The 14,579-nt window shown below is 41.6% G+C and overlaps 1 protein-coding gene across 7 annotated transcripts in view; it reads left to right on the plus strand.

Annotated features, from left to right (window-relative positions):
- The window catches only part of LOC121276545 (raftlin-like), a 138,346-nt gene that overhangs the window by 94,358 nt on the left and 29,409 nt on the right, over nt 1-14,579 (plus strand). For 6 of the 7 annotated variants that reach the window (XM_041185093.1, XM_041185091.1, XM_041185092.1 and 3 more), the window contains 2 exons: nt 7,603-7,806; nt 11,232-11,338. In XM_041185093.1, the coding sequence (XP_041041027.1) occupies nt 7,603-7,806; nt 11,232-11,338 (311 nt within the window). The remainder of the gene's footprint in view (nt 1-7,602; nt 7,807-11,231; nt 11,339-14,579) is intronic. The other variant, XM_041185094.1, reaches the window with a different exon arrangement.

The raw sequence follows: 14,579 nt of genomic DNA on the forward strand, positions 1-14,579 counted from the left end.
TATTTTTTGACTTTGCTTACCTGTCAGTAAACTCCCTGAGACAGTACTTTGCCTCAGGGAGCAGTGCGCTCTTTTGCGCGTAAGCGTGAAAGAGTGCACTTTGACAGATTCCCTCCCCCCCACCGGAACAGGAAGTACTTCGGGCAGGCCGCTGGGCGGGCCTTAATTGGCCCGCCCACTCAAAATGGCGGCGGGCCCCGTTTTGGCGGCGGGGGTTGACTGCCTGCCCGCCACCGAGCTGGTGGGGCCCGCTTGCCCACCAAGGGCAAAATTCTGCCAGTGTGTCTCTCTCACTCCCACACACTCACTCACTCTCTCACTCCCACACACTCACTCTCTCTCTCAGTCCCACACACACACAGTCTCTTGCTCCCACACAGACACTCTCTCTCTCTCACTCCCAAGCACTCACCCACTCTCTCTCTCCCACACACACACTGGGCTGAATATTCTCCCCGTCAGGGGGGGATGTTGATGGGTGGGTGCGTGGCAGCGCGCTTCCGATCGGCGCCCCCAATTGGGGGCGTGGCGCCATTTTACATGGGCGGGTCAATTAAGGCCGGCCCAGCGTGACATCCGCCAGGATGCGCTATGCAGTAACCGTGTGGGCAAGGGGGAATCCCAAAATCAAGGGTGCGCTCTTTTGCACATGCGCACGAAAGAGCACACACATCTCCCTGAGGCTAAGTGCAGCCTCAGGGAGATCAGCTCAAAATGTAAAAAACCTAAAAATAGAAAAGTAAAATTTCTCTAAAATGCTCCCTCATGTGATAATGTCACATGAGTTGCGACATGTCCATAATTTTCACAAAATCTTTATGAAAATTTTTAAAAACCTGTTGATGAGGTTTCATGCTTTTTCTAGTTCATGCCCGGGCTCCTGGCCTGCCTGCCAGCCTTAAGGTTGGACGGGCAGGTCCTTTAATTACACAATTGACTCTGTCTTGGGCCCAGCAGCCCTTGGCACACTCACTGCTGCTGGTGTCTTTTGCTCCTCCAATTAGAAGCTGTTTCTCTACCTCTGTAAACACGGGAAAGGAATTGGAAGAATTGCAAAATCTTGACTTTCACTTACCTGTCTTTTGAACATACCGGTCTGTCTTACCAGCTCTTGAACAGTGGCTCTGCCAGTTAGTTAAGTCAGGCTTAGAGGAATCTCTCCAAGTATGTTTTAAACATCAAAAATATCCAGGTAGAAATATTGTGTAATAAATATAGTGCATTAAAGTAGAGACAGTGCACTCTGTTCCTGGCTGCCAGTGTAAGATGATTGATTTTTCAGTAGATCAACAATGAATTTTAAAGGGGACAGTAATAAGGCAGATCCTAATGTGATACAAGACAGCTGTTACAGCTGTGAAACCTCCATTAACAGCAGCAATCTCTAAACTAGTAAATTGTATTTTTCATGCTTTGTGCATGCAATGATCATGTGGCTTTGATTTATCAGCATGATTTTATTTATCTTTATGCAGATGTTTGCACAGACAAGCCATATGTGAGCCATTTCCAGCACAGTAACGACAAGAAAATTAGTTGGAAATAACATTCAGATACAAGACACTGCAAAGGTTCTTGCAAGCTGTGTGGATGAGAGCGGGGACTGCAGGGAGGATGAACGAACTGACCACAGCATCGTGGTACAAGGGAGGCCGTTCAAGTTGGGGGAGGAAATAGGAATATAGTAGTGGTAGGGAACAGAGTAATTAGGGAAATAGATACTGTTCTCAGCAGCCGTGAGCGTGAGACCCAAAGGCTGTGTTGCCTGCCCGGTGCCAAGGTTAAGGACTTCTCCTCAGGGCTGGAAAGGAACTTGGAGTGGGAGGGCAGGGATCCAATTGTCGTCATCCATGTTGGTACCAACGACATTGATAGGACTAGAAAGGAGGTTCTGCTGAAAGAATTTGAACAGTTAAGAGCTAAATTAAAAAGCAATAATCTTGGGATTATATTACCTGAACCACGGGCAGACTGACATTGGGTAAATAAAGTCAAGGAGTTAAATGCGTGACCCAGAGATTGGTGTGGGAGGAATGGATTTCAGTTCATGGGGCACTGCCATCAGTACTGGGGTAGAAGGGAGCTGTTCCAGTAGGACAGGCTTCACTTAAACCGTGCTGGCACCAGTGTCCTGGCGAATTGAATAACTAGGGCTGTAGAGAGGGCTTTAAACTAAATAGTGGGGGTGGAGGAGGGAGGGGGGAGGATTCTGGAGAAGAGATAAGTAGGCTTACAAAGCAAAAGGACCTGGTGGCATTGCAGGGCAGCTACTTAAGTAATGATTCCCAGAGTGTGACAGGAAGGGACAGAGTGTACAAACATAAAAAAACAGCAACAAAGAGGCTCAAAGGGGGAAAGAATGGTAAAAAGGCAAAATTCATGAATCTTTCCTTAAATGCACGTAGTATTTGGAACAAAATAAATGAATTAATGGCACAAATAGAGATTAATGGATATGATCTTATAGCCATTATGGAGACATGGTTAAAAGGAGACCAAAGCTGGGAACTATATATTCCGGGGTATGTGACTTCTTGAAAGGACAGGCAGGAAGGGAAGCGTGGTGGGGTAGCTTTGTTAGTACGAGATGGAACAAGTACGATAGCAAGAAATGATCTTGGATCAGAAGATGTGGAATCCATATGGTTGGAGGTAAGAAATAACAAGGGGAAGAAGACACTGGTGAGAGTAGTCTAACAGTAGCCCCCTAACAATAGTTATGCTGTAGGACAGAGAATAAATCAGGAAATAATCAGGAGGGCATGTAAAAAAAAAAGGCAGTATATTAATCATGGGTGACTTTAATCTCCATGTAGATTGGGAAAATCAAATTGGCAGAGGTAGCCATGAGTAAGAATTCACAACGTGTATTCGGGACAATTTCCTAGAACAATATGTTGTGGATCCAACCAGGGATCAGGCTACTTTGGCTAGCTGTGTGGACGAGAGCAGGGACTGCTGGGAGGATGAACGAACTGACCATGGTACCGTGGTACAGTGAGCCATTCAAGTTGAGGAAAGAAATAGGAACATGGTAGTGGTAGGGAACAGAATAATTCGGGGGATAGATACTGTTCTCTACAGCCATGAGCATGGGGCCCAAAGGCTGTGTTGCCTGCCCTGTGGTAATGTGTAATGAGGCAAGTTTAATAAACGCTCACGGAGTAAAAGATCCCCTAGGAAACTTAGCATTCAGTTTGAGAGTGAGAAACTTAGTTTGGGAACAACTATGCTAAACTTAAATAAGGGCAATTTCAATGTAATTAGGGCAGAGTTGGCTAAAGCGGACTGGGAAAGGTATTTAGCAGAAAAGACGGTTGATGAACAATGGCAGACATTTAAGGAAGAGGAAGAAGGATTGAAGGAAGGGGATAGATCAACCATGATTAACCGAGGAAGTTAAGGATAGTAACAAAGTGAAAGAAAAAAAACATACAATGTGGCAAAGATTAGTGGTAAACCAAAGGATTGAGAAAGTTTTAAAAACTAACAGAAAACGACCAAAAAGATAACGAAGAGAGAGAAAATAAGCTTTGAGGGTGAACTAGCAAGTAATATGATAACGGACAGTAAGAGGTTCTTTAAATATATAAAAAGGAAGAGAGAAGCCAAAGTCAGTTAGAGAATGAGATTGGGGAAATAATAATGGGGAACCAGGAAATAGCAGAGGAGTTGAACAAATACTTTGCATCAGTCTTCATGGTGGAAGACACATAAAGCATAACGAAAATATTAAATAATCATGAAGCAAAAGAGGGGAGGAAATAAATACAATAACTATCACTAGAGAAGAAGTACTAGGGAAACTAATGGGGCTAAAGGCCAATAAGTCACCTGGACCTGATGGCTTGAACTTTGGATATTAAAGGAAATACCTGCAGAGATAGTCGTTGCACTGGCAGTAATTTTCCAAGAATCTTTTGTTTCTGGAATAGTCCCAGAGGATTGGAAAACTGCCAATGTAATGCCCTTATTCAAAAAGGGAGGGAAACAAAAAACAGGTAACCATAGGCCAGTTAACTCAACATCTGTCATTGGGAAAATGTTGGAGTCTATTATAAAGGATGTAATAGCAGAGCATTTAGAAATGCATAATAATATCAAGCAGAGTCAGCTTGGCTTCATGAAAGGAAAATCATGCCTGACAAATTTATTAGAATTCTTTGCGGAGGTAACAAGCAGGATAGATAAAGGTGAACCAATAGATGTAATATATTTGGACTTCCTAAAGGCATTCGATAAGGTACCACATAAGGCTACTTAATAAGATAAGAGCCCATGGTGTTGCGGGTAGTGTATTAGCAGGGATAGAGATCTGGCTAACCAATAGTAGATGAAGAGTTGGGATAAGGGGGCAATTTTCAAGATAGCAACTTGTAACTAGTGGAGTGCCACAGGGATTAGTGCTGGGGCCACAATTATTTACAATATATATTAATGACTGGATGAGGGAAATGAATGTACTATCTCCAAGTTTGCGGGTGACACATAAATAGGTGGGAAGGCAAGTGGTGAGGATGACACAAGGAGTCTACAGAGGGATATAGACAGGTTAAGTGTGTGGGCAAAAACTTGGCAGATGGAATATAGGGCAGGAATTTTCCCCCGTTGGGGGCGAAGTTGAAGTGTGCGCACCTCTGATCAGCACCCCTGTTTGGGGGTGCGGAGCCATTTTACGCCGGTGGGCCAATTAAGGCCCTGACATCTGCACGGAAGCGCTTTGCGCTCCCCCTGTGCGGGTGGTTGGGGGGGGTGGTGGGATTCCCTAAACCTGAGAGTGCGCACTTTTGCACATGTGCACGGAAGACCGCACTCATCTCCCTAAGGCTAAGTGCTGCCTCAGGGAGATCGCCTCTACTGTCAATGTTAAAAATAGAAAAACAAAATTCCCTGACATGTCTCCTCATGTGACACAGTCACATGATTTGGGACGTGTCCATAATTTTTTTAAAAACTTTCATTAAATTTTTTAAAACCTACATGTAACTTCATGGATGAGGTTTCATGCTTTTTCTAATTCCCACCAGGGCTCCTGTCCTGCCCGCCAACCTTAAGGTTGGATGGGCAGGTCAATTAATTAGTTTAATGACTCTGTCAATGACCTCAATTGGCCATTGACAGGCAGCGGGCGCACAGCTGAATTTGCTGCACCCCTGCCTACCTGAAAATTTTAATGGGGTGCAATGACATCAGGAGTTCTGCCTGACGTCACCGCGTGTCATTTTATGCATCGGCGAGCGGGCCCCACCCCCCGCTCGCCGACGGGACAATCCTGCCCATAATGTGGGAAAATGTGAGGTTAAACACTTTGTCAGGAAGAATAGAGGAGCTGAATATTATTTAAATGGAGAAAGACTGAAGAAAGCTACAGCAAAGAGGGATTTGGGGGTCCTTGTGCATGAATCCCAAAAAGCTAATATACAAGTTCAGCAGGTAATAGGGAAGGCAAATGGAATATTGGCTTTTATTTCAAAGGGAAAGGTATATAAAAATAGGGATGTCTTGCTAAAACTAGAAAAGGCACCAGTTAGATCACACCTAGAATGCTGTGAACAGTTTTGATCCCCTTATCTAAGGAAAGATATACTGCCATTGGAGACAGTCCAGAGAAAGTTCACGAGGCTGATCCCAGGTATGGAGGGATTTTCCTATGAGGAGAGGTTGAGTAGGTTGGGCCTGGACTCATTGGAGTTTAGGAGAATGAGAGATAACCTTATTGAAGCATATAAGATTCTTAGAGGGCTTGACATGGTAGATGCTGAGAAGTTGTTTCCCCTTGTGGGAGAGTCTAGGATCAGAGGGCATAATCTCAGAGTAAGGGGGCGCCCATTTAAAACAGAGATGAGGAGGAATTTCTTCTCTCAGAGGGTAGTCAGTCTGTGGAATTCTTTACCGCAGAGGGCTGTAGAGGCTGGGTCATTAAGTATACTCAAGGCTGAGATAGACAGATTTTTAATCAGTAAGGGAATCAAGGATTGTGGGAAAAAGACTGGAAAGTGGAGTTGAGAATTATCAGATCAGACGTGACCTCAATGGCGGAGCAGACTTGATGGGCTGAATGGCCTACTTCTGCTCCTACGTCTTATGGTCTTATCTGTAGACCAATAAATTCTAGGGATCAGAATGTGCTTCCAAATTCTGATCTTGAAAATTCTTAAATATCTACTGGTGCCAATAATGTGTGTGATGTAAAATGTACACAAATATTGGTACATCTCTGCAGCATGCTTGACAATATATATTAATTTTTGCAATGATGTTATATGGTTTGAAGGAAATAAACAGTAACTCCAATTCAAGATCAGGCTTCTTCTGTTTACCACATGTGTTTATAGGTTTCATTCTGTATCCTTAATATTTAGTCTGAAAATTATGAACACAGTGAAATTAGTATATTTCACTGAATATTTACTTTACTACCATTTATTGGATATATCCTAGGTATAAGTCAGCTTGTCTCAGTTGTTAGCCTTTGAGGCTGAAGGTTGAGGATTCAAAACACTTCCCAGGACTTGAACACACAGGGCAGAATTTTATGGCCCCATTTCGGTGGGGACGGGGCAGTAAAATGCGGTGAGCCGTTATAATCCCCATTGACGTCAGCTGGAATGTAAAATCCCGCTGTCGTAAAATTCTGCCCATAAATTGGGCCAATTGTCCTCTACTGAGGGCGTGCAATATTGTGAGAGGCACCATTCTACAGATGAGATATTAAACTAAGGACTGGATTTTCGTGGCATCAGGAAGATTCCGCGGGCCTTTAAAAACATGGTGGGCGGGATCTAGTTGCAGAAGTCCCGCCTCTATTTCCGATTGATCTAATTTTTCTCAGCATAGGGAAGGGGGATGGAGCGTGACTCAAAAAGGTGGGAAATCCGAATTCGTCATATGAGGCAGCGACTTTGGAATTACAAGAGGTCAAAAAATCCTGCTGATTTCAAAGTTTTACCATGTTACTTGGTGTAAGTCAAGACACTATTGAAAATGTTTGCTGGTTCCTCCTGTTGCATTACCACATCTTTGTGGAAACACTACTATTTATATGTGTAAACAGGATTTTCAATGAACTCCTGCCCAAATTACAGCAGCTGAGAGGGAGGCCATGGGCAAGTTTCCTCTAGTAGAAATCCTTCTATTATCCTATTGTGAACTTTGTAAACAAAATACCAAACAGGAGCAACAGCCCAAGTTAACAAAATAAACATTACACTTGCTGCCAAGTATAATGCCTTTGAAAATTGTGTATTTACATAGAGCGAAAGTTTGGGATTAAAATTTAAAATGTAACCTTTGGTACTTTCTTCTGCGCTTTTTGCAGATTTGAAATAAAATCCAGCAAAATCTTGCCTTCATAGTCTCAGGATAATCTCTAATGGAGCACTAGCTCTTTCACAATAAGCTGGTTGAATGGTAATACTTTAATAGTTTAACAATCTCAGAGTAGTCTCTGTAGACCCTGATTTTCATGGATCTGTTCTTTTTGACAATGCAATAGAAACAACGGTGTCTTCTTAAACTCAGTTACACCCAATCCAGCATAAATAATACAAATATATTCTAAATATCTTTCAATTCACATAACTTTTTTTTGTTTCTTTCTAGAAAATGAAGTGTTTCTCCTTTTCAATAAATCACAAGCAAACCAGAAATCTTACAAGTATTATACAACCACAATTCCACTGAAGATCTGTAAAAAGGGACAGGATATTAACAGTATAGAAGCAAACTGGCTAGAGCACATGACGCAGCACTTCACAAAGGGAGCCCTGTTGGTGGATGCTTTGATTTGTCTGGGAACACCGACCGGTACATATGAAAATTTTAATTAGCTTTGTTTTATAATGCCAGATAAGAGACCTAGGATAGATTATACATTGATGTATTGTGGGAGACATGGTATGATATTACTGATGCAAATTCTGAGTAGAATATGCTCGATACCAATGTTCAGAATTTGTTGATGGTCCATCTCTGACACTTCCCTTCCCTTCCTTGACCTCTTTGTCTCAATTTCTGGTGATAGACTGTCCACCAATATTCATTACAAGCCTACCGACTCCCAAGCTACCTCGTCTACAGCTCCTCACATCCCGCTTCCTGTAAGGACTCCATCCCATTCTCTTAGTTCTTTCGCCTCCGTTGCATCTGTTCTGATGATGCCACTTTCAAAAACGGTTCCTCTGACATGTCTTCCTTAACCGAGATTTTCCACCCACGGTGGTTGACAGGGCCCTTAACCATATCCGGCCCATCTCCCGCGCATCCACCCTCACACCTTCCTCTCCCTCCCAGAACCATGAGAGGGTCCCCCCTTGTCCTCACTTATCACCCCACCAGCATCCGCATTCAAAGGATCATCCTGCACCATTTCCGCCAACTCCAGCATGATGCCACCACCAACCACATCTTCCCTTCACACCCCTAGTGGCATTCCGCAGGGATTGTTCCCTCCGGCACACCCTGATCCACTCCTCCATTACCCCCTACACCTCAACCCCCTTCAACCTTTTGTTTATGACATCTTTTGCAATCTCTTCTTTGACTCCACCTGTCACTGGCCTTCTATCCAGCTTCATCTGTCCCACAACCCTTAAACAGTGTATATTTCACCACATTTTTACTTCTCTTTAGTTCTGAAGAAGCCATACGGACTCGAAATGTTAACTCTGTCTCTCTCTCTCCACAGATGCTGTCAGAACTGCTGAGTTTTTCCTGCAATTTTTGTTTTTACTTCTTTCCCTACCTCCCACAGAATAATCCAGGTTAAAAATCAAGTGTTTAATTCCAAATTACTATGACATAAATTAAAATGTAGAGGTATATTTGTGTATCTTTGGAGATGTTAATCTGTCAGCTGGGTATAACAAAGACTGATTACTATATTTTTGTTTTTTATTCTAAATATTCTTGTTGGGCTTAGCATCTCAGTCTAGCCCTGTGAGACAACACCCTTGCTCCCTATGACTAGTAGCATATTTTGCCTGCTCAACATCTAAATCCTTTGTAGTGAAGCCAGAGATAGAGACAAAACTTTTTAATTATTTTGACAAACTCGTTACATCATACACCCTTATGATCTTCCTCAATTTCAGAAGATGGTAGAATAAACACTTTATTAGACTATTATTGTTGTTGACATCTTTTGATGATCTGCTTCTATCACTGCTTGTTTGTTCCTACAACCCCCCCCTCTCCACTTCTCTCTCTCTCTCTCTCTCTCTCTCTCTCCGCCCCCCCCCCCCCCCCCCCCACACCTTAAACCAGCTTATATTTCAACTCTTTCTTGGACTCGAACTCAAGTTCTGTCGAAGGGTCATGAGGACTCGAAACATCAACTCTTTTCTTCTCCGCCGATGCTGCCAGACCTGCTGAGTTTTTCCAGGTAATTCTGTTTTTGTTTTGGATTTCCAGCATCTGCAGTATTTTTGTTTTTAACTTTATTAGACTGTTGGTTTGTGCTATAATTTACGAAATAGTCATTGCATAACTAAACAGAAGCAATGAGACTCTGTAGATTTACTGCTGTTTAAGCTCAGCTGTCCCTCCTAAAAAAAATCATGATGTTAAACTGCAACATTAACTGGACAGTCACAAAGGGAAAGATTTACAAATGCATTGCTGTGTGGAAACAGAAAGGTTTTGTTCCTAAAATAGTGGGAAAAAAGCTTACTTATCAGTTCCAGCTCGCACTCCAGCAAAATTGTACTCTGAACTGAAAAGGCTTAATAAATGCTGCCTTGTTTTGGTGATACTTTCTTTGGGTGTGTTTCCCACTGTTTTTGGACCTAGTTTGCTTTGCCTGTTCTTTATTTTTAAATCCGTTCATGGGCTGTGGGCAGCGTTGACAAGGTCTGTACTTATTGTTCATCCCTAGGTGCTTTTGTGAACGTGGTGGTGAACCTCACTCAGTGTGGACTCTTTGAAAGAGCTCTCCACTTAATTCCATTTTCCCTGCCCTCTCCCTGAACTATTCATCAGTCTTATTTTATTCTAATGCTTCAACTACAATTCTGTGTAGTACTGTATGCTCTTAAGTCAAATGGAAACATCGAGGCCACATGTGCAACCTTTAGCTAATTACAAAAAATACTGATGCTTTCTCTGAGGTATCAAATTCAAAGAAAGAAAGAACACCATTGGCTCTTTTGGACATTCATAATCGCTGTGATAATAGGATCATTATTTCAGTTCACTATGACTTCTATTCCAGGAATGCTCACCTTGAAGAAGTTCTGCTCTTCTGTCCCATTGGATTTCTATTTGTCTCTTCTACCTTGTTCACCTTCATTACTTTCTATTTTAATTTTCATATTTGATCAGGTGTCTACCAAAAAGGCAATTTATTTGTTCTTCTTTCAATTCAGCATGCTATATTCACTGCTCAAGATGCAGTCCTCTCTACAATGGGGAGACCAAATGCAGACAGCCTTGTGGAACACCTCTATTCAATCCACAAGCATGACTCTGAGCTTCCTGTAACCTGTCATTTCTATCTCTACCTTGTTCCACTCTCACCTTTCTGTCTTTGACCTGTTGCAGTGTAACAAGAAGTTCCACAATGCAAGCTTGAGGGACAGCACCTTCTTTTTCAACTAGATACTTCACAGCTTTCTGGACTTAACATGGATTTCAACAATTTTAGATCATGACCTCTGCCTCATTTTGTTTTGTGCTTTTTGTTGATCTGGTTTTTTCATTTGTTTCTTTCTTAATCCCATCATTCTGCATCTGAATGGCTGCTATCCTGCTATTCACACCTGATGTGGATACATCTTTTATTATTTTACTTGTCGAATTACCACTTCCTTTGGTGTTATACTATGAAATCTTTTGTCATTAATCTTTCCTGCCCCCCCCACCCTATCACAAAAATTTCCTTTTGTTCTCCATCCCACCCTCCCCCCTTTAAGTTGCTCAAAGCCCATTACTTTTCTAACTTTTCTCAGTTCCGACGAAAGGTTACAGACCTGAAATATTAACTCTGTTTCTCTCTCCACAGATGCTGACAGACCTGCTGAGAATTTTCAACAATTTTCAGTTGTTTCAGATTTCCAGCATCTGCAGTACTTTGCTTTTCCATTGTATTATGATTAGCACGATATGACAAAATTGAAAACAAAAACAGTATTTCTGGCAGCAGTGGTATCCAATATTTTATTAAATTTTGTATCTCTTCATTAGTACTGTGAAGGTAAACTAACTAAACAGAAATATGTCTCATGTTTGAATAGATTCCGTACCAAAATCAGTGGATGGGCTCTTTATCTTTGAAGGAATTTCTGAGGACAAGTGTGAAAGCTATGATGCCATAGTTGTGGAGCAGTGGACAGTGATTAATGTAAGTGTCAATGTAGGATGGGTCCCTGCATTACAAAGAGTTGGACCCAATGTTTGGGACATACCGCATGTGTGTTATCAGCTGATAATTCACCAACTTTGTTGATAAGCAAAATATATCTTCAACTAATGAAGGTATTTGAAAAACATAATTTGTAAGCAATTATCATAGAATCATAGAATGGTTAGGGCGCAAAGTAGTCCATTCAGCTTGTTGAGTCCATTCCTGTTCACTATTTGGCAATTTAGTTGGTTCAACTCTCTTGCCCTTTCTCCATTATCCTACAATTTATTTTTCTTCAGGTGCTTATCCAATTCCTTTTTGAAAGTCCCAATTGAATCTGCTCCCACCATCCACTCAGGCAATGCATTCCAGGACCTAACCACTCACTGCAAAAAATGTTTCCCTCATCTCACCTTCGGTTCTTTTGTCAATCACATCAAAATTGTCCTATTTCTTGACTCTTCCACAAATGGGAACAATTTCTCTCCATCTATTCTTTCTAGACTCTTGGTGATTTTGAACACTGCTAATAAACCTCCTTCCCTCAAATGGGAAAAACCCCAGCTTCTCCACGTAAGTGAAATCCTTCATCCCTGGCACTATTCTTGTAATCTTTTCTGCACTCTCTCTAAATCTGTCATGTTCTTCCTGAATGTGGTGCCAAATACTCCAGTTGAGGCCTAGCCAGTGTTTTATAAAGGTTCATCCTAATTCCTTGCTTTTGTACTTCACACTGCTATTTATAAAGCCCATAATCCCACATGCATTTTAATGACATTCTCGTCCTGCCTGCCACCTTCAATGATTTGTGCACCACAAGATCTCTTTGCTCCTGCACCCGCTTTAGAATTATACCCTTAAGTTGCCTGTCCTCGTTTTTCCTACCATCACGCCCAGTAAAGACATGTCATATTCATAAGTTTTAAAACGTAAACTGCACTCAGTATGGAATCTTCCGGGACTGATTTTTCTTTTTAAAATGGAAAATGATAGTCTGGAAAAGAGGGTCAACTGACTCTAAGTCTGTGAATTCAAAAACTGCCACATTGTCTCAAAAGGACAAAATGACACCTTCAAGATTAGTGGTGTTACTACCCATCTCCTGATACCATCCAAAAAGGTATTTCCTGACTTGAATGGGTTATTCTGAAACCAAGCAGTGATTGTCTCTCGCCCCCAGGGTGAATGTCTGCAAACAATAATTCAGGTTGTGGTTAATCAACTTAAGCCCAACATCATATTTTTAGGGGAGCTGTGAGAAACCACATGTTAAGGCAGCCATGTTGGTCTCCCTATTTAAAATCTTTTAAATGCCATCTGCACGACAACACAACAACTGCAGAAACAACAGCTGCAGAAAGGGTAGCAACATCTGAAGATGGTAATGTTGTAAGATTCCAACCCTGTTACTTTCAAGTCCACCAGTACAGCAAAGTGGCCTCCTGGTGTCAAGACTCTAAATAATTAACTTTGTGACCTCCAGAAAGTCCATTTCTTTGAGAGAATCCAGCAACAATGCTGGTACATGACCTTGGCTATTGAATTCACCTAACCATACTTCAAGACTGAAAAGCCTCTTCTTTACCAGGCCTGCATCATGTGTTTTCCAAGACAAGCCAATCACATGAATTACAAGCTATCCTTTTGTTTATAACTTGTAAAAGTACACTATTCTCTTTAACTGTATTTTCTTTTGTGTGTGTGTGCGTGTGACGGTGAATGGGTGAGTGACTGATGTCATGCCCTATAAAAGGCATGTCATATTCATTACTTTAAACATGGACTGTGCTCATTTGGAAGCTTCTGGATTTGCCTTTATTTATTTAAAAATGGGCATTGATGAACTGCCAAGGGGATCTTTGCAACTTCAACAAAAACTATCAAGTTTACAGAAAGTTCTGGATTGAATCATAATGTTTAGGAGTGCCTCCCTTGAGGGACATGCCTAGACTGCACTCCTTTGTGGAATCCATACCTGCCATTGTTTGCAACTTACTCCAAAACAGAGTCAATGAACTTCTAGACTCTATGCCTCCAGGTTTGCAATGTAACAAAGGAAAGCTGATAAGGCCAGTTATCTACAAGTTAAGTGTGAAAGACCACCATCCACCTTCTATTGTATGTCAATGGCCATTGACCATGTGACTGAAACTTGTTCTCTGATACTGAAATATTTTTATCCCAAAACTCAGAAGAGACCTGGGGATAGTCTGCAGAGTAACACAAACAAGACAACAGCTGCAGAGAAAGTCTGTGCTACCTTTGCCTTTTTAAGATCTGAGAGGCTTAAAAGTCTTGTAAAAAGCTTCCTAGCCTGATTCCAAAGCTCCAAGTTAATCTGTAAAGAAATTGGACCTCCTGAAACAACAGCCATGAATGCCTGACTGCATGACCTGCTGAGCATTCTTCTCTATGAAGGAATCCTGCAGTAATCCTGATATCTGACCTTCAGCAATCTGAACTTACCTGAACGACAATCCAAGAGTGGGAAAAGCTGCCTTCTTCACTGGAGTTTCCAAGACACATGAACTGTTAACTATTCTTTTGGTTATACTTGTAGAAGTGTGCTATCTTTTTTAATTGTATCTTTCTTGAGTGTGTGGTGTATGACTGACTTGGCATAGAACTTTCAGGGTGATGTGTGTGAATAAATAACCCTCTTTGTTTAAACCCAGAAAAGTCTGTTGCTGGGACTTTTTAAATTAACCACACTAATAGGGGTTCAAAACCACACATCTACCTTTTCAAAAATAAACCACACCGACTATGGACAGAGGAAAGGGAATTGGGGGTTTCAGTTCATCTCTCCTCCCTTATCCATAACAGTGATGTAGCATTAGATTTTCGGGGTGTGTACATGAATAAATAATCCTCTTTATTTAAACCCATGAAAAGCTTGCTTCTTGTTATTAAAATTGGCCATGCTGTCAGGAGTGAGAAACACACCTTTCTTCCTTTTCAAAAAACCTATTGATTAGTAGGGCAGTGGGGAAGGGAACAGGCATTTCAGTAGTTCCCTCTCACCCAATCCGGAACAATAACAACATGTATAAGTTCACACTTCTCAACATTAAATTTCACCTGCCACCTATTCAACCAGCCTGTCTATCACTATCCTCCTAATGGTTCATAACACTTCCAAATTTTGTGTCATTATCAAATTTTGAAATTGTGCCTAGTATACCCAAGATCAGGCCATTAATATAGATCAAGAAAAAAAGCGGTCCTAGAACTGACT

Source organism: Carcharodon carcharias, chromosome 3, assembly GCF_017639515.1.
Source record: "Carcharodon carcharias isolate sCarCar2 chromosome 3, sCarCar2.pri, whole genome shotgun sequence".
NCBI lineage: Eukaryota > Metazoa > Chordata > Chondrichthyes > Lamniformes > Lamnidae > Carcharodon > Carcharodon carcharias.